This window comes from Siphateles boraxobius, unplaced genomic scaffold (assembly GCF_051911475.1).
Source record: "Siphateles boraxobius isolate OS27281-9 unplaced genomic scaffold, OSU_SipBor_1 2, whole genome shotgun sequence".
In the NCBI taxonomy this organism is placed as follows: Eukaryota; Metazoa; Chordata; class Actinopteri; order Cypriniformes; family Leuciscidae; genus Siphateles; species Siphateles boraxobius.
This window is the reverse complement of record NW_027508810.1, coordinates 15,597,199-15,624,637: the sequence shown is the minus strand read 5'-3', so window position 1 is coordinate 15,624,637 and position 27,439 is coordinate 15,597,199. Positions and strand designations below refer to the sequence as shown.

Below are 27,439 nucleotides of genomic sequence, written 5' to 3'. Positions count from 1 at the left end.
CGTTAGACGGCAATGAACACACCCACTGCTGTTTTTTTTTTGTCTTCTTTTTTTTTTTTTTAAATGCCAGCATTATTTGTTACAATAAATGTATTTATATGATGTGGCGTTCACAATAATTCCTGGCTGCATTGATGTAGGCGCAGCAGAGACCACATACTGTTTGGTTAGCGATGAAGTTTTAGTTTTTTTTGTGAAGGCAACAGTAAATTGGTCCTGATGCAGATAAAAGTGCCTTAAAATCACTATTGTTTTGCTCCCTTCAACACAATAGTTCCACAGGAGAGGTGAGATTGTTTATGTATGTGTGCATTTCTATTTTTAAGATAGATAGAGAGATAGAGATAAAAGATGAAAAGCAGTGTTTAAAGTCTATAAAGAAGACACATGTTGATTGTGACTGAATTTTCACATAAAACACAGGGAGGTGGGAAAGTTTTTTCATGTTGCAAGATCGCTAAATATGACGTGACATTGTGCTTCCATGTGTCTGTTAGCCAATGGGTATGTGTGTGTGTGCACCACAGGTTCGACTAATAGAGCCCCCCGAGTTGACATTAGGACAAGCATTGTCGACAGTAAATAACAATCAGCACAGCACACACACACAAAGACTGTAGGGTGACAGACAGATGTATGTCTCAGAAAGGTCAGGCAGCTAAATATAACTTCCATCTTCCCCTTTATGATATATTGTGGTGTCTGACAGTTATCCAGTGGCAGCAGAAATATCAACATTGCATTGAGATGAAAGGGGACGGTTAAGCTCAGATTTACTGGGGCCCGATTGATCGGCGCACATAAAGGGCCTCTGTCCGGCCTGGGTCCGTTTCATTAACTAAAGCTGCAATGTAATGAACCCAGCAATGGCAATCTTGACTCCAATATTGGATGGGAAGCGAGGAAGAGGACTGAAAGAGACCTCTCAAGGGAGAGTTGTAAAAGGCAGGAATATTTAATGCTTGAATCAATGCCCACGCCAACTCTTATATCATCTAATGCATGTTTTAATCATTCTTCCCCAAGATCAGTGTCATTCGGATGTAGGGGATGGACGCTGCTGCAGAAATTTACAAGTGTTCTTCTTTCACCTGCGAATGGCGACAGTATAAAGACTTTTACGAGCATAGCTGGCGGCTGCCCGTAAATTTTCCTAAACGTTTGGGAAAATGAAAAGAGGAGCAGCTTGTTGCTTTATTTGTTTGTTTGTTCAGCGTATTTGTTAGGTCAGCAGAAAACAAAAGCTGCACACTTCAAACCATATTTTTTGTGTTGAAGGTAAAAAAAAAAAAAAAAAAAAACATTTTAAAACAAACAAAAAAGATTTTACATGCATGGAGTGGTCATCATGTTGAGATTACATGACTAGTCAAATAGTATTTGCTTAATCTTCATAACCTCATGGAATTAAATGTGTGCATTAGATTTGTACAATGACATTCACTGATATAAAAAATTATTCTGTGGTGGAATAAATATTACAGAAAAAAAACTGAATAGTTGGTTCAGGCAAGAATAAAAAAAAGTAAATTCTATATTAGCACTCAATTTAAGTTTGAAGAAATTAAAGTATAAATATCAACATTATAAAATTAAATAAAACCAATACTCAACTTTCTGATACTGATGTTCCCATCATGCATAATTATTAAGGCAGCATTTTTCACTGTTTTCCAGCTGTATTTAAACTGTTTTATAATTGCTTTTGTTGTTAAGATTAGTAACTTGCTGTTTTGTGACATCTGGAGTTCATTTTCTACTCTAAATAACACCAGGAATATTATCATTATTGTGTTCCAAGTATTGAGGTCTCTGTGTTCGGGTGGGTACCACATTCTACTATATATTCTACACGATATCTACCGTATTATTTACTTAGATGTTAGAAGTAGAGCATACACTTTGAAAGTATCTCTTTATTCAATGTTATATTGTTTGAGTAAAATGTACTTGCTAAGTAAACTTCAAATAAATAGAAATTACACAGCAAACTACAACTGGCCAAGTTAAATGTAGTTATTTAAATGTATGTATAACTTCAGTTATTTAAGTAGATTTTACTTAATTTTAAATGTGAAATGTACTTAAATTTTGCAGATACAGTTGTATATTCAAAATACCACAGTATTGCCATCAAAACACTGTTTTTTGTCCTGCATATTCATTTCAAATGTGTCAGAGTTTGTTTACCTTCCATCAATGACATTTCCCTCCTTTACAACTTTAGTGGAAGAGGTCGATACAACCTTTGTGGGGAGTCACAAAAAGATTTTACTCAACCTCAGCGCTAAAATGTTCTGACAGAAAAGAGAGAGGCTTCTTTACAAATGATTTTATCCACTTCACTGTCAACCAGCAACCGTAAGAAAATGTTGTTTATTGATTTCTTGTTTCTATTCAACGTACGATAAGAAGTTAAACATTTGTAAATGGCAAAGGACAAAACGGCGGCTCAAAAGTAAAAGTGAACTGAAGTTCATAAATAGTTGGTATTTGACTTGGAGTGGGCCTTCCATTTGCCTAACATGAGATGTGTAAGAAACAATTGTAAAAGCTGATGTTTCATCGAGGTTCATTAGTTGTGCAATTACACTCTTAATTTGAGTTCACCTCAAAGAAAGTTAAAACATCATTTCAAGAAATATATTCTGGCACAATCCCACAGGTCTCCCACCAATCAGCATCCTTTTTCAGTACGGTATGCTAAATAGTGCAATATTCATTAAACACATCCTGCAATCACACAAACCGCTTCTTGCATCTGTACGATTTTCCTTTAGCCCACATGCAGTCAACTCATTTCAGCGAGTATCAAATAATTCCAGTCTCCCCTCTTAGATATGAATATCCCAGCATGCAACTTTGATTTCTCTCTTCTTCTACTGATGCTCTTTTCTTCCGTATTAACGAGACCTCTCCTGATGCTCCCATTACAGAATTGATTGCAGTTATTTGCAGAGAGCCTCATTCATACTATAATCTTCGGCACAAATCTCACTTGTGCTACGCGTCTGCATAAAATGGGCACAATCGGTTTGGTTCAATCTTGTTGGTTTAATGCGAGCCTGCCCCCGTGTCGTTGCAAAATTCACATTAACCAAAGCATGATTCATGGTTATTCATTTAGAGTAAGTGGAGCTGATTAAAAAAAGGAAAACAATTGCAGTTGTTGTAATAATGAAACATAATGGTCAGTGCCACAATCCTCTCTGATACACAACAGCAGTTATCGGTTATGCTCAATGTGCTGCACGTCTATTGCCATGTGCTTCCCACACAGACAGACAGACACACAGCAGGGAAACATTTAAGTTTCAAACTTAATTTTCTTAAAACATATTCTTTCCTCTTGTAGCAGAAAACGAAGAAATCATCAAGAAGAAAACACAATTTTTCTGTGTCCCCAACAAAGCTTCCTTAACACTTAGTGAGACAGATCAGTGTGGCAGAATACAAATAATCCAGCAAACAAGAGCCGCCCAAATCTTCTCGCAGCATGGGGCGCCAATGTGGCTTTGTTTACTGAACGTGGTGCGAAACACTGATCGCCGAACCGCTGCCAAACGTAACTCGCATGGGACCGCAACCGAATGATGGGATAATTTCTTATCTGGCTGGAGTGCAATTACTTATGCAAACAAACACGCTGCAGAGTGCAGAAATGACAGCCACCCTCGTCTGGACAGCCGGCCATCGCTTCGCACCTGCATGAATAGCAATATACACTGGAAATACTAGAGTTAAATACTATAGAGACAGCAGCAGGAAAGGACGGCACCCATGCGGTGTAATGGAACCCCAGACACGTAAAGATCACTGACTCTTTGCTCTGAGAGCTGTAGCATGTGGGCATTAATCAGTCACTCAAATCAAAGAGTCTTCCAGTCATCCAGGCTGCTTAATAAGACAATCACCTTTCCTCATTATCAAGCTCCCTGTGCACCTTACCTAGCATCAAAAAGGTGTGAGGAAAATATTCTAAGAGGATTACACGGGATAGACGCCATCGATAAGCAGAAAGAGTCGAATGAGGCTTCGTTTTATCCGCCTCAGAGGGAATCACACTCTTTAATTTACTATCGACTTTTTTTTAAAATAGAGCTGACTCGAAACACTATCTACTAGTGTGTTCAAGTTACAGTGTGAATGACGCTTTTGTTATGATGGTGAATGATGTGCTATACATGGAATTACTGTTACAAACAAATTCTCGGCGGTGACACTTCTTCTATCAACCCAGAAAATAGCTATTTTAGATTAATGCTAAGCTGAAATTGACCAACAAGTGCTTTGTGTGTTTGTTGAAACACTTTCTACATGCTACAAGATCTTCATTGATCTAAATGCACTCAGGATTTGACATTAGCTATGATAATTCACAGATCGTGATCAATATGTTAGGTTGTTTTAAAAAGACCAGTGGCCTGTTGCATAAACACAGCCATTTTGTTAAGACTGTTTTAGGAACTTGTCTGACAAACTAGCAGTTAGTCAGTCTTACTTTGCATTCTTAAATGAAAGAAATCAAAGTTATAAAAAAAGATATGACCGGTCCTAAAGAAGAAAAAAAGCTTGTCATTGTGTTTAAGCTGCTTATGCAACAAGTGATGATTTTTTTATGAATACGATCTCTAGAAGACATAATGGGACATATCACCATGGCCCAAACTGGCTGTTTGTGATATGCGATATTTGATCAAATATGTATTCGGGTCCATTGTAGTGTGATACAGCTGTTAATAAATTTGATCAGTGTTAAATATTTTGTTTTTTGCACCAATGCATATTTAAGTTAGAAAGATGAATACCATTGAAATGTTTTTTTTTTTTTTTTGGTCACACTTTAGATCAGCGTCCAATTCTCACTATTAACTATGACTTTTCCCTTAACAAACTCCTAATAAACTCTTAATTACTGTGTATTAATAGTTAGTAATGTAGTTGTTACGTTTAGGTATTGGGAAGGAGTTGGGTAGGATTAAGGGATGTTGAATATAGTCAAGCAGAATAATGCATACATAATAATAATAATAATAATAATAATAATAATAATAATAATAATAATAATAATAATAATAATAATAATAATAATAATAATCAGCCAATATCCTAGTAAAATACATACTAATAAGCAAAAAGTTAATAGTGAAATGAACCCTAAACTAAAGTGTTATTTTTTTTATTTTATTTTTTAACAAGGATGTATTAAATTGTTTAAAAGTGACAGTAATGTCTTTAGAATGATAACAGGCTATTTCAATCTCAAATAAATGCAGTTCTTTTGAATTTTCTATTCATTAAAGAATCCTGAAATGATCCTGATTTAAACGAAATGATTAAGCAGCACAACTGTTTTCAACATTGGTAATAATGAGAAATGTTTCTTGAGCAGCAAATCAGCATATTAGAATGATTTCTAAAGGACCATGTAAAACTGAGCGGCTCCTATTTTTATCCTAACAACTTCTGACTCCGTGCCCAATCAGATATTGACTAGTCAGCCCATGTCTAGACTTAACATCTCAAAAGCACAAATGGATGTTTTAGTCAAATGGGCGGTAGACTTTGAAAGCTGCCTTTACGTCAGGGAGAGTATTTTGAAAGAGGCAGACGGAGGGTGATAATGGATGAAACTTTCCTTCTGACCCCATTCTCTCTCCCTCTGTGAGTGACACCTGTCTGTCAACGTGATTGGTGCTGCTGACACATCCATAATATAACAGGGCAAAAAAAAAGGAAGATGAGAGAGAGAAGGATATTGAAGTGCATCAACATGCACAACAATTGTGAAAGAAAAAGGGGCAAAGATACGGGCGAGGCTTCAAAGAGTGTTAGAAGTGGAAAGACAGAAATGACAGGTTTATTTGCTTCTATTTTGAACATATGCTTTCTTCCTTGTGAGAATACATTCACTGAAAGCAATATCCCACTTCTAATTCAGTTCAACAGCAAGAAAGCTTGATTTTCTCAAGCACAGACTCACAGAGGTATCACACCTTATCTATTTTTTCTATGTTAGCATCACCACAGAAAAAAAAAAAAATGCATATAGCCAGAAGCGACATTTTAAGAACATGTGTGGAGAACAGAGTGAATCCAATGATGCTTAAGGCTAGTTCTCAAAAAAAAAAAAAAAAAACATTCCTAATTGAAACACCACACTTATATAAAAATGTCCATGATAATTGACCATAATTTAAAATAATGGCAGCTGTATTTCTAATTGGCTCTTGGCCACCATTGCTGTGAATTTGTCTGACTGATATCGTAAGAGTATGTTATCCCCTTGGCCCTAAAAAGATGTCGCATGCCCCATTTGCTCAATAAAATGGTTAAGATAATTGAATTTGGAATTCCATAATACTCTTACTATTTCTGCCCCATCTTTAGTATACTGAATTCATATAAAGATATGAATGACCTACTGAAAACCTTTATTGAAATGTTTATATTGTAGAAACAGTAAGAGTAGTATGTTAAATTTAATAGCATTCTGAATTCATAATTTTTGACGTTTATATGGCAGAAGCAGCAAGAGAAGTATGCTAGTAGTAACATACTGAACTCATTTAATATATGGCAGAAAACGTAATAGTATGCTATTATGCCAAAAGCATATTGAATTCATTTCTTCAAATATTTATATTGTATAAACCCTTACGGTAGGATGCTAGTTTGCAATTCAAAAAAGCATACTGAATTATTTTCTTCATATGGAAGAAATGGTAAGACTAGCATGCTAGTATACTATTTAAAATAGCATACTGAATTCTTATCTTTAAATGGCAGGAATAATATTTGGAATAGGATATTTAATTATTCTCTTCATAAATCTATATCTTCATAGCATGTTATTTTGAATATTAAACTTAATTATTTCAAATATGTATTGTAAAAATAGTAAAAGTATTATATTAGTATGCATCAAACTGAATTCTTATCTTTACGTAGCAGAAATAATAAAAATATCGTATGCTATGTGGAATAGCATACTGAATACATACTGTATCTGGTAAAAGTAAAATTGTTTTGATATTCCCAATACAGCAACAGCATAAATGGGATTGGACAAAGTTCTGCATTTAAAAGCCCAAGTGTCTATAAGTAAATTGTTGCTTGGTCTCCTAAAAAGCATAAAAACACAAAACTATGTTTTATTGAATCTCAGTATTACTGTTGTTGGTGCAAGGTTACATATTACCAGCTTAAACAGTATTTTACATAATTTATCATACATTAGATAGTTCCTTGTGACGCATCCTGCCCAGATTATCAGGCAAAGGCTGGACGATGTTAAATTGGGATTTCAGTGGGAATGAAAGACGGTGCAGAGCTGAGAGACGGTGTCCAGCTCGCGTCACTGCTATCGGAGTAGACTGGCATGCGATCCGGTGACTGGCACATTTTATGCCTATGCGTTTTTCTGTGCCATAAAAAACAGCGGCCGGGAGATTAGCATGGCAATTATCTGTGAGGCAATTATCAGCCGGCAAGATGAAGATGACTGCTTTCCAAGGTGTTTCTTAATGTGTTTAAGAGCTGTAGAGTAGTTTGATAAATTGTCAGAGCGAGTTTGTGCGATGCTGGAATTCACAGCTGATGGATCTGCTTGAGGTGTGATATGGTGAGAACTCCTTTAATTGGGATGGGTTTTGTCTTTTCATTAACCTACTCTGACATTTTCTACAAACTAAGATTAAGGATGTCACCAAATTAACAAGGAATTGTGGAAACAAGGAACATGTTGCAGAATTCCAGCTAGGAAGGTGCTGATGAGGATTCAGTCGTCAACAACAACATAAAAGGGAAGACGATATCCAGAGATGCTTGGGGGGGGGGGGGGCAATATTTTCGATTGACAAACATGCATCCTTTGACATTTTAAAAAATGTCTTTCTGTGTACAGTCTTTTTCTATTAATCGAGTGTGACGTCATACTGTATCTAGTCTATTTATATGCATTTCCAGTGGCGGATTAGCTTGCAGTTTGACTAACAAAAGCGCCTTGTGTCACTGGGAAATGATTACCACAGTGAGGCTATAACACCCAGGTAAGAGCAACACAAAAGGTATCCGAAATGCATTCAGCTCTAAATGAGTCGAAAGCATATAAAAGTGAATGTTTTATCACATGTTGCACATTTTTGGCATCTGTTCTCACACACCTTACACTCTAAAAGCCTTAAAGATTTCTCTCGCACCCTCAGTTTCTCATAAACACGAAACTCGCTCGCTGCTTTCTCGCTCTCTGAAACAATCTCTCACCTGATTCGTCATCAGACTTGTTCTCGTTGTCAGAGTCGGTGAGGGTGAGTGCTGAGTTCTCCCGGCTGGAGAGGCCAGAACTGCGACGGGACTTGATGCCTTGGCCCCCCCACAGCTGGATGGCTCTCTCCGGTGAGATAGGGCCCTCTGGGTCAGAGTCCGCGTCGGAGCCGGCGCTCAGAGAGTAACCGCGCTGCAAAAGGCCGATCTCAGGGCAGTATGCGTTCTGATGCGGGGATGGTTCACAAATGCCCAGCTCCGCTAAAGTAAAGTTCCCTAAAGTGGTCAAAACAAAGCACAATCAGTTAGTTGTTGATTCATGTGGAGGAACTGGCCTGAGAGAATTGATGCTGCCTTGATGCACCCTGTGAAGAAATCGAGCCATTTACACAAACTAGACATTGCAACTTAATCTTAATCATAATGAACTAGCCTATCACAGTCAATAGCACCAACTACCTAAAATCATCACTTAGAAGGACATAAAACACACAATGCAGCACTTTGGCAGCATCTCAATTCTAAAACAAAACATATATTATGATAGCAGACCAGAATTATAGCATTAATATGCAGAATTATAGCATTAATACCACTTTAATATGTTTTGCGTGCGACCTCTGAAATATAGCAATTGTAAGTCGCTTTGGATAAAAGCGTCAGCTAAATGAATAAATGTAAATGTAAATGTAATATTAATCAAACAACATGAGTAATATTTTATTAATTGCGAAATACTTGAAGGCCTCACACTTTTAGTTTAATTTGTTTAAATTTATAATAATATTTAACCGTTTAATTTTTTTTTTTTAGCATAATACTTTTTACTGTGGTATCACAAATCTTGAAATGTCAGTGGTACTGGTTTTAACTTCTGAAACTCTGGGATTGTGACGGCCCTCTCTGTTCTGCTGCTCATTCTTGACAGAAAGGAGAAGCTGTGACACACTTGTACAGTACTTGAGTAATTATACTTATGTATTAGGTTATGAAACGTGTACTTTACTCAAGTACCTTTGAAATAAAAAAATAAGTAGCCAGACCAAAATCATGCTTGTTTCTTTTACTGCTTACTCTTTACAATTATACCTTCAAAAGTATATATGTCATTAGTCTTCATACAGTAAACTATCCTCTTATTAACTTCAGAAGTGGAAAGACAGAACTGACTGATTTACTAGCTTCTATTTTGAACATAGGCGTTCTCCCACCTCCATTGAAAGAAATATCCCGCTTCTAATTCCATTCAGTTGCAGGAAAGCCAATAAAATTAATTTCAATGTGAAATGAATGCATTATGCTCATACAAATGTATTGAACATTGTGAAGAGACTTCTCTTTAGTCTAAAGCCATTCATTTTGATAATGTCATTATATATATATATATATATATATATATATATATATATATTAGGATTTATACATCGAAATAACATTATTGGGGAAAGAAAACTCTTTTCATGATTGTCCTGTCTTTACACTGTCTCTGGAGAAAAATGGTCTATCAATCAATCAATCACAATCAATCAAACTTCAAAAAAGTCTATATGTACTGTATATAATATTTAAAAATAATAATTTAATAATAATAATAACGTTTTATTACAATACATACTACATATAATGGACATTTATAACAATATAACTATCACTGATTAATTTAGTAATTAATCAAAACTGTTAGATGTAATATAGTTAACCCCATTATATATTTTAAAGCTTCAAAGTCTGTTCAATATATAACAATTGCATGTGTTTAAATATAACAATGTATGCATTTAAATGTGCTTCCTCAGTTTTGATTCCTTGTCACTAATTGCGCTGGTGGTTTTAAGGCACTATTGTAAAACTGCTTTGGAACAATATAGTATTTACTGTGAAAAACAGTATGTATAAATTCAATAGAGCTAAACTAAACTTCAAAACTGTATTAAGTCAGAACTCAGAAAGAAAATGGGGGCAGCGGGAGCCTGAGGTTTAACTGCTCAAATCAGTGGACGTCAGTTCAGACAGCAGCTCATGTGTGGTGCTGGACTAAGGAGTCTATTTGATCCTGCAGCTCTTTACCTGCTGTGAAATTTCCCTCACAGCATAACACCTCCTGCTTTGATGAGTGTGACCGCACTCATGCGCATACACAGCCTTGACACAAACCGCATCCACAGAGAGCTGGACAGAACCCTTCTGCAAACCAATATATATATATATATATTGCACGTCATCCAAATTAAAGCACATTAAAGTGAATCGATAAACACAAGGGAGTCCCAATTAAGGACTGGCTGTGGGAAAAACAATTAAAGGATAAGGCATGCACAACCAATTTCTTCTCTCCAGTAATTAAAAGAGTCAATGCATGCCCTCCAATCAGCTGAAAATGAAGAAGCCATTTTATTCATTAACACTCTTTAAGGCAGGGATCTTTACAGCGGTTGGGATCGATATTGCTAAAATCAAGAGACCTTAATAGAGTTGCTTTATTCCTGACTATGTGGTGGTTGGACAAAAACGAAAAAAAAAAAAAAAACACTTGATTATAGTAGTGCAAAGGTAATTGGTCCTTTTAAAATTACATTTGAACTGAGAACTGGATACATTTACTACTTCTAATATTACTACACAGCTAGACAATAACATTGAATATTCATATGCTGCTAGTAATGCTACAAACACAACTACTGTAGTATTCCTATCATTCTAGTCAGACCGTACTGTACCTGAATTGAAGTAGCTCAGGAACGGGGAAAAATCCATGTACTCTGTGAGGGCAACAACACAAAATGCCACCTTTAGCCTAATACCCAACTATTTCACTAACTTGCAACATTTATCACATCTAAATAACATCAGGTTTACAGTGTGTTCTTCCATTTTTATGAATATTTCTTCCATCTCCTCACAAACAGGTTTGTTTGTACACTGTTGTGCCTTTCATAAAAGTATAAAATTGATTAAAACAGGTTTGTATAAAACAATGACTTGTTTGATGGCAAACACTTAGTGTTTTAATGTGTGTGTGTGTGTGTGTGTGTGTGTGTGTGTGTGTGTGTGTGTGTGTGTGTGTGTGTGTGTGTGTGTGTGTGTGTGTGTGTGTGTGTGTGTGTGTGTGTGTGTGGCATTTGTGAGTATGAAGATGAGATCGCATTTGTCAATGGCATGCTAAGTTTTTTTTTTCTTCATAGTTTAATATTTCATTCAAATCATTCAATTAAAATTTTGAAAGTGTTGTATAATTATAGGATACTTTTGAAGAAGATTCCAGTCATATTTTCTTTCTGCTGTCCAGCTTACAGGCAGTGCCATATGTATGAAGACACGTACTCGCATAATGTCTGTTGGAAATCTACAGACTGTGAAAAAAACAGACCATCTTGCTTCCTCTTTATGTTTACAAATTTATAGTACAGCCAGATGGAAAAATACCATAGTAAACCAAAAGAACAGGCATCTTTTCTCAAACTGGGAATCATTCCTGGAGTGGGGACCGATACCAAAAGCACACTCAAAGCTTGTCAAATCACAACTCCCAAAGGAGGTGGTCTTTTACAGTAAGAGGCCGCAAAATAAATAATCACCATCCTGAAGACCTCATAATATCATATACATGTCTCCTAACATTAAAATGTTATTTTAAAGTTCACACACATAATTTTGTATACCGTATACACACACACACACACACACACACACACACACACACACACACACACACGCACACAATGTAAGCAAGAGATTCTGCCCCTATTCTCTTGCGGGTTATCTAGTCAATAACACACTCTTCATTACTTCTCTTCATTGCCAGTAACTGCAGTAAGAGCCACCATGCTCTACATTCTCTTGAACTTTGGGTTTATATTTCCTGTGCTCACTCTTTTCCTGACAGTGGTCCTCAAATAGTAGAACTGAATTCTTACATGTCATGCATTTGCTGAGGTTACTAAACTGCTTCTTGCAGCTATCAAATACAATAGCCTCTGAGGGAGTAAAACATTTTGTCCTGTTCCACAGTTGTCTAAAACATCACAGTTTTTATTATAACTGTTTACCAACAACATTTTGGCACCATCTGAAGATACTGTTTACAGGTCATGTTTTTATGAGCTGTATAGGAAGACAAATGCATAAACTTAATTGAGTAGGCTGGATGAAGTATCTGTGCAACCCACTAGACAAGTACATTTCCGTGCAAATGCATTTGTGCACAAACCCGCAATGTAGTTTGATCTATGTTGTTTGCTTGTTTCTATTTTAGAATGGTATTTTGTACACTGTAAACTAGATGTTAAGACTTTTTTATTTAATATCATACTGAATTATGGGTGTTTTCTAATATTTTTGAATGTCTTTGATAAAAGTCTCTCATGATTTACAAGGCATTTCTTTGACCAAAAAATATTATTGTGAAATATTATTTAACAGAACTTTTTTTGGCAAATAGGAATTTTCAGCAAGCCTTACTCCAGTCGTAACTCTTTCCCGCCACTTTAGTGAATCTGTAAATAAATGTAAATATAAATGCAAATAAATAAAGTAAAAGCTGGTAGAGAAGGTAGTAAGCACATCATTTGAGAGAAAAAAATGTGTATGTGTGTGTGTGTGTGTGTGTGTGTGTGTGTGTGTGTGTGTGTGTGTGTGTGTGTGTGTGTGTGTGTGTGTGTGTGTGTGTGTGTGTGTGTGTGTGTGTGTGTGTGTGTGTGTGTGTGTGTGTGTGTAGGCACTTTACATATGTACAGCTTGATCATGAAGCCTGATCTGAAGTAATGGATCTATCTTTCTATCTATGCATATATCTATTCATCCATCCATAACTTCTCAGAAATTACTTTATGCAACCCTAGCAAAATCTTTCATCTCATTTCCCATTCCATTTTAGAAGCGGGAACCAAATTAGTCCAACAGGTCATTTGAAAAAGTTAAAAATTTCAACTTTTAGTGATTTTGGAGACTGTAGGGGAGCTGCATTGGATATTACAAATGTGCTTTTAGAGCCTCTTATCTGACATACAGTGCTTGTGTCTTGGCTGGAGGTGTGTTACGTTTTTTTTTTTTTGCATTAAAGCCTTGTACAGGTGCCTGGACACACACCGAGATAATTTTACGGGCCTTACACATCCCCGAGGACTGACTCAATCCCATTTTGGGCCCCAAGAGTGTAAATTGTCCTCTGGTCATTATGCTTCATCAGGCCCATGAAAGAAGCATTTGACTTTCCTGAGAGAGAGAGGGCTGATTGGCCATTTGAGTAATATAAAAAGACCTCCGCTTCAGCAGGGAGAAGGATGTGATTTCTGCGTCCAGATCAGCATGCCTCTCTGCGGTCTCTATATAACCCCCCACACCCCACTACTGATGATGGCGGGTAATGGACCTGCTCCAGAGAGCGTCTTTGTGCAGCATGTTTGTTCATGTTCTGTGGGCTGATGGTTATTATTGTTACTGAAGGCACGCACTGAGGAAATGGAGCTCTGTGGGAACATGCGAGAGTAAGTGAGCGCTGACTGAATCTTATTTAAATCTGCCACTTGACAAATTTAAACTTTAACTCTATTAAAAGAAACTTTGGGTAGAGTTACGTGTGGGGAACACCATTTTTAAGTTGTCACCATAGACTGTAAAAAAAATATGGACGTAGTGTCCGTGATGTCACCTCTAGGTTTCTGAAGAGCATTTTTGAAGCCTAAAGTGGGCGGAGCTGGCGGTCACCATCTTGGCAGCGTGTCACTTCCAGATAACCGAAAATGGGCAAAGAGGCGGGATTAGCTTAGTTGATGTGACGGCTAACAGACAAACGGCTAGTAATGACAGCAGCGACAATTCACCTGTCACTCAAGTGACCATGCCCTTAGTTATGCAAGACTATGCATAAACGTTTAAGCAAAACTTTTATCAGCCCAAGCCACATTTATATATAATTTATTTATAGACCAAATTTTACACTTTTTTTTTTGTTGTTGTTAGAAGACACCAACTTCTTGGTTGACTAAATGTCATTGCAAAAAAGTAAAGTGAGTTCTGACAGTCATACTTTTTAAGTGTGGATTAGGTGTCTGAATTTGACAGCTATTGCATATGCTGTAAATTTTAAAAAAATACTAATAATTTGTGCAGCGAACAGATAAATCAAGGTCAGCTTGCTGTGTTCTAGGCAAGGTACATTACTATGAGGTGGATCGTGAGATTGTGGTGCCATTAATGACATGACACAGCTGGCTCGGCATCCTTCTTGATATCTACACCCAGATCCGCTCACTTTCTCAGCTCACATACACACACACACACACACACACACACACACACACACACACACACACACACACACACACACACACACAATCACGACACCTTCAATCAATCAGCACCCATTCAGATTTACCACTTATTCAACACTCACTGTATTGTGCTCACCAAACAACTTGTTAATGTAGTGCTCTATAATTATATTGCTATGGAGACGCAGTTGGGTTCCCCATCATTTGCCAGTAACTAATACACCTATATTTGATAGAGATACAGATTTTCCATAATTGACTGATGGCACACTGCATTCCATGGGAAATCAGCTACTGCCACAGATACACAATAGTGGGTAACACATCACAAGTAATGTGTAACACTTCACAAGTAGCACGTGTTAACAATGTAAATGTAATGTTACAATGTAATTTATGCTTGTGATTGCAAAGCTGAATTTTCGGCATCATTCCTTAAGAAATTGTGTTTTGTTATTATCAATGTTGAAAACAGTTGTGCTGTTTACTTCATTTTTTTAAGGATTATTTGATTAATAGAAAGGACAGCATTTATTTGAAACAGAAATGTATTGTAACATTATAAATGTCTTTAATGTCACTTTTAATTAATTTAATGTGTCCTTGCTGAATAAAAACACATATATATATATATATATATATATATATATATATATATATATATATATATATAATTTTTTTTGTTTTAATAATTTTACTGACCCCAAACTATTGAATGGAAGTGTATCCTATTTAAAAAAAATTGATTTAACTTACAAGAACAAACACGTAGCGGTTTCAAAACTAGACTAAATTTACGAAAAAGTAACTAGACACACGTTAAGAATAAAATGTCAAGATGAGACAAGACTGGTTATTTTTACAAGTAATTGCACAATATTTTAACACCTCACTGTAAAAATAACGTTTTCCAACACTGTAGATACCGAGCGGAAACTGCCGCTCCGCCTTGGTTGACCGTGTGAGGATCACATCTAGCACACTGTCTGATTCAGAGCCTCCTACCTGTCCCTGTGACATCAGATCCTGCGTGGGGCGTGCTAGCATCGTAGGTGGTATGCTATCATCGGTGGTCTCAGAAGGGCAGGGTGTTAATTGAGAGGGTTTACACTCAGCAGTGGGTGTCCAGTGAGTTTTTGCAGCATACTTTGTTCCCAGGATGCATAGCACATAATTTGGGCTCCCATTAATGTTGGGACATAGAGTTAACAGCTAAGCAAGAACAGGGCCCTCAGTGTCAAACGCCCTGCCCCATGTGAGCCACCTGCGCCACGCGGCCACTCAACACCTTTTAATTGGGCAGCAGAAATAGATCTGACCCCACAGGGAGCCATTTTGACTCTCATAAACCACCTGACCTAAGCCTTAATATTAACACCATCGCATACGCTGCAAAAGGCTTTACCGCTAACATGTTTGAAAGCCCGAAGGAAGCAGATCTAAAGCCTTGGGGAGTGCTAAGAGGGGGAGTATATTTGTTTGGTAGCCTGATAGCGTTCAAGTTGGGATCCATACTGGTTAACAGTTTGTACATTTGTGGTTACAACTTTATCGAAACATCTGTCTGCGTTACACTTGTATAATGGTTTGGGTTGTGTTTACTAATCAAACCAGAGAGCTCCAAAACGTATCTCTAATTTATGAGACCTTCAGTGTTTCCCATTACAACACAAGCTCACTACTCATTACACAAAGTGTCATTTTAACCTCTGTCTCAAAAAAAAAAGAAGAAATGTCTGAATGTTTTAGAGTCTCGAGGCGCTGAGTAAGATGCTGCATAAGGCTGGATTTGGCAAATAATTAAATACCCTGCACTCAGCAGCGTAGTACCATAATTGAACCCAAGGGCAAAAGCGCCCCAAATCGCAGCCACTTAGCCATGCAATACTGTACAAAATATTTAATAATTAAAAGAATCATTCCAACGGAGGGATAAAACAACAGCCTGAGAGATACAAGGAATGACATCTGTAATTAGGCAGAGCTTAGCAGGCTGGTGTCAGAAGAGGTGACACAGCTGTCCAAACTGTAAGTTTAATCGGCATATCATGAGCGCTATTAAGTGCCAACTGACCCCCTGATGGCCTTCAGGGCTCAGACTGGCCACTCAGTCTTGTCTTTTTGGATATAGTGCCCTGGTGATGTGGTAAGCTCCTTCATTAGGCGTCTCAGCCACCCACTGCAGCTACAATGATTTACAATGAACAAAGAGTGTTCTGAGGTATGACTTGAAGGGCTGTGCCTTAGAAAACCCCAACATAATACAGCCAGTAATGTATATTATTCTAACTGTAGGTTGGTTGTGGTTGCCAAGCAATGAATTATCTATGATCTAGATATTGCACTCGCAGGTGTGTATTTATAGTCATTTTACTGCCGCTTTGGATCATCCGATCTGAATCAAATCACTGTAACTATGTTTAAATATAACTTAATTAAATGGCCCAATGCTTATCCTGTAAGCTATTCTAATGTTAAACTGGTGCCACACTTTTACACAAATGATAATAGTAATACTATTAATTTGTAGTATTATTATTACTATATATATATATATATATATATATATATATATATATATATATATATGTATATTATGCTTTAGGCTAAACAGCAGAGGTCATGCATATATATGTATTTAACATGACGATTCCACCCTCGGGGGAATCAGGATAACACACTTAGATACTTAGAGAATGTTAGCTGTGATCATTATGTGCATTTGCCTTGAGAGATTCCAGAACAGATTAAAGGCTTTCAGCAAGAATATGCCATATTAAATCATTAAAAGATTAAGCGACATCATGTTAATGCAATTATTGTAAGGCTGTTGGTATATCGTGAGCTTAGAATTGTACAGTTCCATCTCCGTGTAGGGTAGTTCTGAGATATTGAGCATCAAAGTTTTTAAATCCCTGCTGTTTTGTGAGATGGAACCTTATTATTTTATTAATAACTACTAACAAAATGTTTTTTTTTTTTACAAAATTAACACCACACAGGCATTAATAAACACCTAATGGATAAGATTATGTCAAAAACGTCTCGGTTACGTATGTAACCCTAGTTCCCTGATAGGGAACGAGACGCTGCGTCAAACGCTGCGGGAACGCCCCTGCGTTGTGCGTCATGAAGCACGTATGGAATCAGCCCAATGGAGAGATGAAACGTCATAGGCGGGTGACGTCATCGACCAGGAAACTATAAAGCACCCCAAAAACACAAGCGCATTAGCTTCTGATAGGCTTGAAGGAAGCGCTAACGGGAGTGCCGGGAGTATGGCGGAGCGACGCAGCGTCTCGTTCCCTATCAGGGAACTAGGGTTACATACGTAACCGAGACGTTCCCTTTCAAGGGAACTTCGAGCTGCGTCAAACGCTGCGGGAACGCGAATACCCACGTCGCCATAGGACCAAATGACCGTCATGTGAGACTAGCGCACAGAGGACGAGAGCACCTGTGCCCCAGGGGTAGAGCTTAAGTCTAGGTCATAGAACTTAATAAAAGTATGCGGTGAAGACCATCCAGCCGCATCACAAACATCACTCAGGGAAACCCCCGACAAAAGAGCTTTAGAAGCAGCCATACTCCTGGTAGAGTGAGCTCGGACAACCAAAGGTGAAGGCTGGCCAGCCGACTCATAAGCAAGTGAGATAGCCTCAACCACCCACTTGCTCATTCTCTGTTTAGACGCCGGACACCCTTTCCTGGGTGGCCCGAAACATACAAAAAGTTGTTCTGATTTCCTCCACAGGGCAGCTCTGTGGACATAAGCGTCTAATGCCCTAACAGGGCAGAGTGAATTAAGTTTCTCCTGGTCCGATGACATAAATGGAGGAGGACAGAAAGCCTGCAGAACCGTAGGTCTAACAATATTAGTAGGAACCTTAGGAACGTAACCTGGTCTAGGATGCAGAAAAGCTTTAACCATGCCAGGTGCAAATTCCAGGCACGAGGGTGAAACCGACAGAGCCTGCAAATCTCCGATTCTTTTTAGTGAAGAGATAGCAAGCAAAAAGATAGTCTTAAAAGTGAGAAACTTCTCGGGAACTTCTTCGATAGGTTCAAAAGGAGCTAGGGAAAGACCTTCTAATACAATGGCCAGATCCCAAGTCGGCACCCTCGTACGAACTGCTGGCCTCAGCCTCAAAGTGCCACGGAGGAAACGAGTTATAAGCGGGTGTCTCCCAAGAGAAACTCCACTGAAAGGGACGTGGTAAGCAGCTAGTGCCGCCACATACACCTTTAGTGTGGAGGGGGATAACCCTGTGGAGAAGCGCTCCTGCAGGAATTCCAGCACTGCACCCACTGGGCAGTTAACTGGGTCCTGCAGGTGTTCTCCACACCAAGAAGTGAAAAGTTTCCACTTCAAGGCATAAGGCTTCCTCGTGGATGGAGCTCTGGAGTTAAGAATGGTCTCAACAACCTCGGTTGAGAGACCGGAGTCTATGAGCTGGGCCCCCTCAGAGGCCAAGCCCACAGTTTCCACAATTCTGGGCGGGGGTGAAGTATCGTGCCCCCCGCCTGGGAGAGTAGATCCCTCCTGACCGGGAGCTCCAAAGGAGAACCGTCCAGGAGAGAAATCAGGTCTGCAAACCATACTCGGGCCGGCCAGAACGGGGCTATTAGTAGTAGACTGACCCCGTCCCGGCGGACCCTCTCCAGAACTCCTGGTAACAGAGCAATCGGGGGAAAGGCGTACAGACGTGACCTCGGCCACGGCTGCACCATAGCATCCAACCCCAGGGGGGCTGGAAGAGTGATGGAGAACCACCGATGACAATGAGTGGTCTCCTTGGAAGCGAATAGGTCCACCTCGGCGCGACCGAAACTCAACCAAAGGAGCTCCACCACCTCGGGGTGGAGTCTCCATTCCCCTGGCCTCGGCCCCTGCCTCGACAGGGAGTCTGCTACCACATTCAAATACCCAGGGAGATACATTGCTCTCAGAGATAGTAGCTTCCCTTGGGACCACAGGAGGATCTGACGGGCCAACTTGTAAAGCCGGCGAGACCGCAGGCCCCCCTGATGATTTATATAAGAGACCACCGACGTGTTGTCTGATTGAACTAACACATGATGGCCTCTCAGGTCTGTTAGGAAGTGTTTCAGAGCCTGAAACACAGCCAACATCTCTAGACAATTTATGTGCCACGAAAGATGATGATCCTGCCACAGACCTTGGGCTGGGCGACCACTCATGACCGCCCCCCACCCTGTGAGGGAAGCATCCGTCGTTAGCGTTATGCGACGACAAAGAGCCCCCAGCACAGGACCTTTGGATAGGAACCAAGTTTCTCTCCACATGACCAGAGCACGAAGGCAGCGCCGCGTGACTTTGAACGTGCGGAGCGGATTTCCCCTCGGGGAGAATCCCTTGGTCCTGAGCCACCACTGTAGCGGTCTCATGTACAACAGGCCGCAAGGTATAACGTTGGACGCTGCTGCCATCAGACCCAACAGTCTCTGAAACTGCTTGACAGTGAGTAGCTGGCCTAGCTTCACTTGTTTCACAGCTGAGAGAATCGAAGCGATGCGGGTCGGAGAGAGTCGCGCCCGCATCGATACCGAATCCCAAACGACACCCAGAAAAGTGGTCTTCTGGGAAGGAGATAATACACTTTTCTTTGCGTTCAGCCTCAACCCCAACTTTCTGATATGAGCGAGGACGACATCTCGATGCCGAACCGCCATCTGCTCGGTCTGAGCTAAAATCAACCAATCGTCGATGTAATTGAGAATACGAATGCCCTGAAGCCTCAGAGGCACTAGTGCTGCATCCATGCATTTCGTGAAAGTGCGGGGAGATAAAGCTAGGCCAAACGGAAGAACCCTGTACTGGTACGCCTCGCCCCCGAAGGCGAACCTCAGGAACTTCCTGTGTTGTGGAAGGATGGACACATGGAAGTATGCGTCCTTCAGATCTATCGTGACAAACCAGTCCTCGGACCTGATTTGAGACACGATCTGCTTGATAGTGAGCATCTTGAATTTTAGCTTCCCTACCGAGCGATTCAATATGCGCAGGTCTAAAATTGGACGCAACCCCCCATCCTTCTTTGGAACGATGAAATATCGGCTGTAATAACCTGACTCCAAACTGGGAGGAGGAACCCGTTCTATAGCCTCTTTTTGAAGGAGCGTTTTCACCTCTTGTTCCAATACCAGAGCCTGCTCGGGGCCCACCACTGTGTGCAGAACCCCTCTGAATTTTGGTGGACGACACCTGAACTGGATAGCATAACCCTTTTCTACTGTCTGCAGGACCCAATGAGATATTTTTGGAAGGCTTTTCCACTCTGCCAGAAATTCTACTAAGGGTACCAGCCTCTCGAGACTGGCCTCTGGTGTAACTTGAGCAGCAGACGCAGCGCCCTGTAACGGCGCACCGGCAGGGAACAACTGGTCTGACCGCTCTGAGACCCTCCTCAGAGGGAGCGAGCGTCCCTCGGGAAAGCGTTCGCTGGGATCGTCTGTGCCCCGGCATAAAGGCGGGGTTGGCAGAACGAGCCCCTGAGGGCACCGAGGAGGAATGGGCACCGTAAAAAGAGGTGAACACCTTTCCGCCTCGGTGGGGACCACCCTCAGCATCCTGAACGGCTTGGCGTCAGGACTTCTTCTTAGCCGAAGCCTTCTTAGCCAATATAACTGTCCTCAGATCAGTTCTACTGGGAGAAGGCTTCGGCTGAGAGTGTCGCGGCTGAGCCCACTGTCCAGCAGGGGGAGCACGAGACGCGACACTCTGCCTCTGCTGCGCTCTATGTGATGAGCTCGAAGACGGCCGGGGCTGCTCCCGCCCAGCAGCCCCAGGGACATGAACTTTAAGGGGAAGAAACTTTTTAAAAGCTGCAGTTTGTTTCTTTTCTTCTTGGAATTTATCGATAACTGAATTCACAGCATCACCAAACAACCCCATGGGAGAAAGAGGAGCATCTAAAAGAAAAGCTTTTTCTCTCTCTTTAATATTAGTCTGATTTAACCACAAATGTCTTTCTGCGGCCACCAGAGCTGCCATAGAACGACCCATTAATTTGGCCGATTCTCTGGTGGCACGCAGGGATAAATCAGCAGCCTGACGCAGTTCGCGAACTACGTCAGTACTGACCTCCTCACTCTCACTCATGTCCCTTAGCAGATCAGCCTGGTATGCCTGCAAGATTGACATAGTATGCAGACATGACGCAGCCTGACCTGCTGCCGAATATGCTTTACCCACTAAAGCCGAAGTGTTTCTTAAAGGCTTGGTGGGTAATGCCGGTGCCTTAAAAGATGATGCTGCTTCGGGGGAGAGATGGCTCGCAAGCGTCTCTTCCACACGAGGCAAAGCACCATAACCATGAGCCTTGGCTCCCATAATATTAGCGTATGTTGAAGTCTGGGGACTAAACACTCTATATGACACCGGTTTTCTCCATGATTTCGACACCTCGGTGTGGAGATCATGGAAAAACGGCAGGCACCGGCGTGGAGGCTGCACACGTGACGGCAAAAATCTCTCATCCAACTTTGATTTAGAAACAGACTCCTGTCTAGTCACTGGCCATTCAATATTAAGTTTTTCAACAGCTCTTGTTAACACCTCCATAAGCTCATCACTCTCAGGAGTGTGGGGTGGCGAATCCTCCACATCTCCCTCAACACTAACAACATCAAGTTCCTCAGAACTGGATAGCTGCAGCATTGGTGCCTCAGCCCGAGCGGAAGAAACCGCAGCGCGTGCTTCCGAACCCGGGACTGAGGCACTGGATCTCACAGGTGAAGGGAGAGATAAGGCAGAGCCCGTCTCAAACCCCGCTGTGAGATCCATCTGCGATCCCCACGATAAGCGCCGCCGCTCTGCCTCGGCAGAAGCGGGACCCGAACCGCGGGGAGCGCGCACCGAACCGCTCTCCTCAAAGAGCGACCGGCGGGAGCGGAGCGTCCTTAACGGCAAACGCTCGCAATGCTCACAGTCTGCTCCCTCGAGAGCAAACTGGGCATGCTGAACTCCCAAACAAACAACACAAAGATCATGTGTATCCCCGCTCGTTAAATAACGCGAGCAGGGAGGAACACACTTTCTAAACTGCTGTTCGTCCGCCATAATCTCTCAATATATATATATATAGGGATAAATTGTTTGTGTGGTGCAGGGTATGTAAGACAGACAATATCACACAGGGACAGATTCACATGTAGCGCGACTGAAAGCACAGAAGCTAATGCGCTTGTGTTTTTGGGGTGCTTTATAGTTTCCTGGTCGATGACGTCACCCGCCTATGACGTTTCATCTCTCCATTGGGCTGATTCCATACGTGCTTCATGACGCACAACGCAGGGGCGTTCCCGCAGCGTTTGACGCAGCTCGAAGTTCCCTTGAAAGGGAACTAAATTTCGACCAAAAGTGGAGATAGAACCATATAATTCTAAGCTCACGATATACGTACAACCTAAGTTTAAAAATACAAACAAACAAACAAATAAATAAATAAAATGCTGGATTAATCTGTTCAGAAGTTTATGCCTGTTTGGCTGTGATCTCCCGCTGCTTGAGTTTTTCACAAAAGGATTTTTTCCCCCTTGCCTATCACTCAATATGTGTCACACACTCAGATACAAAAATAATGTGTCAAATTTGTATCATACACTTCAATGAGTAAATGAACTGAGACCACATGATGGTTTCAAATGATCTTCAGCTCAATCTATTGAACTAGTACCACAGTCAGAATTAATATCTTAAGGTGTTAAACTATATTTTGAGCATGACATATTTTTGTATTTCTAATGTTGCAAGCTACTAATTGTGTTACAACTCTACCATACAGAGTTGAGGTATAGTCTGAGGACACTAAGGGTATGAGGCAGAAAGCAACTATATAATTACAAAAAAAAATAAAGAGATAAATACGTTGAAATGGTACATACTGTATGTGCTAAAACATATCCTCTCAAATCTAGTGATAATGTCTGATTACATTTAAAACGTGGAAAGTAAATGTTGCTATTTGGAAAAAAAATTTGGGTAAACTTTGGTTCCATGTCCTAAGAATAAATGTTAGAGCATTTTGCTGATGTTGTTGATGGGTTAATTAAAAGCATACATATCTATTTTTTTTTTTTTTTTTGCCTTGAAATGGACCGCTTTGCTTGTATGGGTTGACAAGCAGACTAGTTACAGACAGAGGAGCGTCTGGAAGCTTCAGGGACACTTGAAACCAATTCCCAAGCCATCAATGAGCAAACAAGAAAACTCTTGGCTGTCTCAAGGTTGATGTGAAAAGAGTTCCAGGGTGTTTGGAAGAGTGGACAAGGCTGCAGGGCAATGAGAAATAGAATGTGACGAGGGCAGAGAGAGAGACAGAAAGACAGAGAGAGAGAGAGAGATAGAGAGAGAGAGAGAGAGAGAGAGAGAGAGAGAGAGAGAGAGAGAGAGAGAGAGAGAGAGAGAGAGAGAGAGAGAGAGAGAGAGAGAGAGAGAGAGAGAGAGAGACTGCATTTAATCTCAGAGTCTTTTATTTTTAATACCCGCCAGGTTCTTTTGTTCTCCCTTTGATCTTTTCCTGCCCAGATTTATTGCGATAAACCAACAAAGTACAGAATCAACAAAATAAAATAATCAATGAAATGTGTGACTTGACAGCTGATCCCACATCAAAACCACAGCTGTAGGGTGAGGAGAGGGGACGAAGTGGGAAAGAACGAGACTGAGAAAAGTCAAGTACAATTTCATAAACAAACTGCTGGGGGACTCCTAAACAGAAGATGACTAGCTTGTTCTTGCTCCTCTTTGAATGCTGTGCACAAGCTATCAGTTTGTTTTAGTTAGCTCATAAAGTAGGAATTAGAAGTTAGGCAGTGTGCTGCTGTCCTCTGAAATCCACAATAGAGCCAGTCTATAAAAAACCCAGATGCACATTTTATACAGTCATGAAGGGTTGTTAATAGACTATTTTAATATATATATATATATATATATATATATATATATATATATATATATATATATATATATATATATATATATATATATAATTTATTTATAGTTAATTAGAATAACTTAAGTTAAATTAGCATCCCTACACGCACAAACACAAAGCGTTGCCAATAGTGTCCCCATCACAGATAGTAAGGTGCAACCAAAGTTTACAGCAAAAAAAACAAAACAAAATAAAAGCTTGCTGCAATCTATGCTGTTGCAGGACAGGAAATGAGAGTAGCATCTCTACCGAAGGCCTGTGCAGACACAGATGTGTCTCTGTAGACACAGATGTGCCCCTGCAGGGGTGTGAAGACATAGAGGGGCGGAGAGTGATGGAACATTCGATCTACTGGCCTACCGTTCGCAGCTGGACCATGCGCGTGAGAGCCACCAGTGAGCCAAAGAGCCCAGCTCAGTTTTCATTTTCACCTAAGAGGGACCATTACTGAGATGTCGAACACATCTGTTTATAGAAATAAGTGGCAAAATCAATGACAATCAAAGTAAGGGACGCTAGGAATCTAGCTCACCTCATCAATCAATACAATGTCATTTACGACCATTTAACTGATTCAGTTCAATTCTCCATTGTTCTGGCTAAAATGGCACTGCTAACAACACATTACAAATTACTTAAAGGGTTAGTTCACCCAAAAATGAAAATTAATTAATTCAATAATTTGCTCACCCTCATGTCGTTGAAAACTATGTATTTCTTCCTTATGCGGAATAAATTCTTATTTTCAGATTTGCTAAAGATTACATTTAAGAGGATACCTAAAGGATCACCTAAGTGAGCATTAGTTGACAGCTAAATGTAAAAACGTAAACTGGAAAATAGCATGATCAATTAAATAAACAAATAAACAAATAAACAGGCCAGCTAGTACAAAAAAAAAGTGTATATACAAAAAAAAATGACAGTCGGAATGCTTTAAGTACCTTATCTGAGCGACAATCCTGACCTGTGAGCATATTCTCATACCCCACACAGCAAAGAGACTTAAAGTGAGGAGCATTAAGAGTCAAATCTGCACTCAGCATGACGCTCAGGAGCATTAGGAGCATGTTGTGTCCACAAACACGGAATGCAGTCGGAGTGAAAGGTTGGACTGTTCATTCGGACAGAAAATAGCTCTCTTAAAAAAGTTGAAAAGTAATATTCCGCTTCCTCTCTGCGCAACCATTTACGTGGGCCGTGATGACTATGTGAGTGAGCGGGAGTGAGGAGCGTAATTTGGCAGTGCCCTTTGAGTGCTGTTACATATGGCCCTTGCACACTGTTAGTCTCCCGTGGCAACACTTCCCACGGATGCATCTGCAGTCAGTGAGCCGCTAGCGCCTCAAGTAGCATCAATCTGACGGCTACCAACTCTCTGCTTCTCCACAGCCTGTCAGTCTGTCTATCTGTCCTCCCTCAATCCAGTTCTCTAAAGCTACCCATAATTCTAGCTCACTGTCGCTGTCACCACATCCCCCGAGGGGACACAGGCCACCCCACCCCGGGCTGCATGAGCTCTGAGATCTGTTGTCAGTGGCTAAGTGCTGTGGCAAGAAACAGTTGAATGGAAGGAGAGAAAAGAGTCTGCAATCTCTCCAGCGGGCTTGTCTTCCTCTCTCGCTCTGAAAACCCGGTCTGGCACTGATCAATGGCATCGAGTTGAAATCCATTTCAGTGCAATCAATGCGGCACCGGCAGCGGCTCACGCAGAGGACGACTCGCAGGCCTGACCCTCCTATTTTTAAAGATGACCCCCGCTCCGGATCCACAGCAGCCTGCTCATTATGAAGGTGCAGCATTTAGACAGTACTCGCTCGCTCTCTTCCTGTTCTTCCTCTACTGCTTCCTTTTCTAGCCTGCCTCAGTTGAAGCAACTGACTTTTCTTATTAGCATCATCAAAGACATTCAAAAAGGGATGTAAAACACAAAGATTAAACAAAGGGTAGCATATCTGAACCAATCACTTGAGTTTGGGCTAGTAAGCCAGTCACCTTCAATTTGAATCAGCACCTATCAAAAGTCTCCTGTTATTTTAGCATTCATCTGTAGTTTGGCACTGTGCCGAACATCCCTGCATAGAGTCAGCAACAAGTCTACAGCCTGAGGCATGAAGTGGGTCGACCAGCATAAGCTATAAGAAGAATAAGACTGAACAGGTGACGGCGGATCAGTGGCATCAGGCTGGAAAACGTCTGCTGGGAATAGGTGACATATTTGAAGCAGCAGGGGGCAGACTTGGAGGGACTTCCTGTAATTTAAGTATGCGCTCTGAGGTCGAGTTGCACTTCTCTCCAGCGTAAACACAGAGCTGGTCTGTTAACTGAACTATTCTGCTTTTATGCTTCAACCCTTCTCTGTACAACACATGTCATGTAGAAGCACAGATATATGCCATATATATATGCCATATATATATATATATATGCCATAGACACAATGTGAATTTGTTTTTGTTGATCAAAAATCATAAATCAAATTATTATCACCCTAAAGTTTTGTGACATTCTGTGACATTGTGACTGTAATCTCAGGTACTGATCATGTCCTTCATTTAATGTTAAAATAATTGAATGTGATTTTGAATATCATTTTGCATAAATTTTATAGACATACTGGAAGCGACAATGGATAATTCACCTCAGATCTGAATAAATGAAAAGAAAGAACGTTCAAAATGTGAACAAACGTGCGTATTCTATGACACAAATTGTTTCAGTCACTCTGTAAGTAAAAATGGTGTAATATTTATGAATTTGGTCATTTTGAACCGTGTACTTTTGTAATTTAGTTCTAAACATTGAGTGTATTTCATAATTAATGGAATCTCTGATACAGGGATATAATACTATTCCAAGGTTTAAGGTCATTAAAAGCTGCATTTATTTGAATAATAATATAGATTGTAATATATATTATAATATCAAAATATATTGAAATTTACA

At 40.2% G+C, this 27,439-nt stretch overlaps 1 protein-coding gene across 1 annotated transcript in view; it reads right to left on the bottom strand.

Moving 5' to 3' along the window:
• Positions 1–27,439, bottom strand: part of tenm2a (teneurin transmembrane protein 2a) — a 349,743-nt gene that overhangs the window by 245,257 nt on the left and 77,047 nt on the right. The window contains exons 3-4 of the mRNA XM_077236049.1: positions 10,983–11,024; positions 8,266–8,541 (exon numbers count right to left, since the gene is read on the bottom strand). Coding sequence (XP_077092164.1) covers positions 8,266–8,541; positions 10,983–11,024 — 318 coding nt within the window. The remainder of the gene's footprint in view (positions 1–8,265; positions 8,542–10,982; positions 11,025–27,439) is intronic.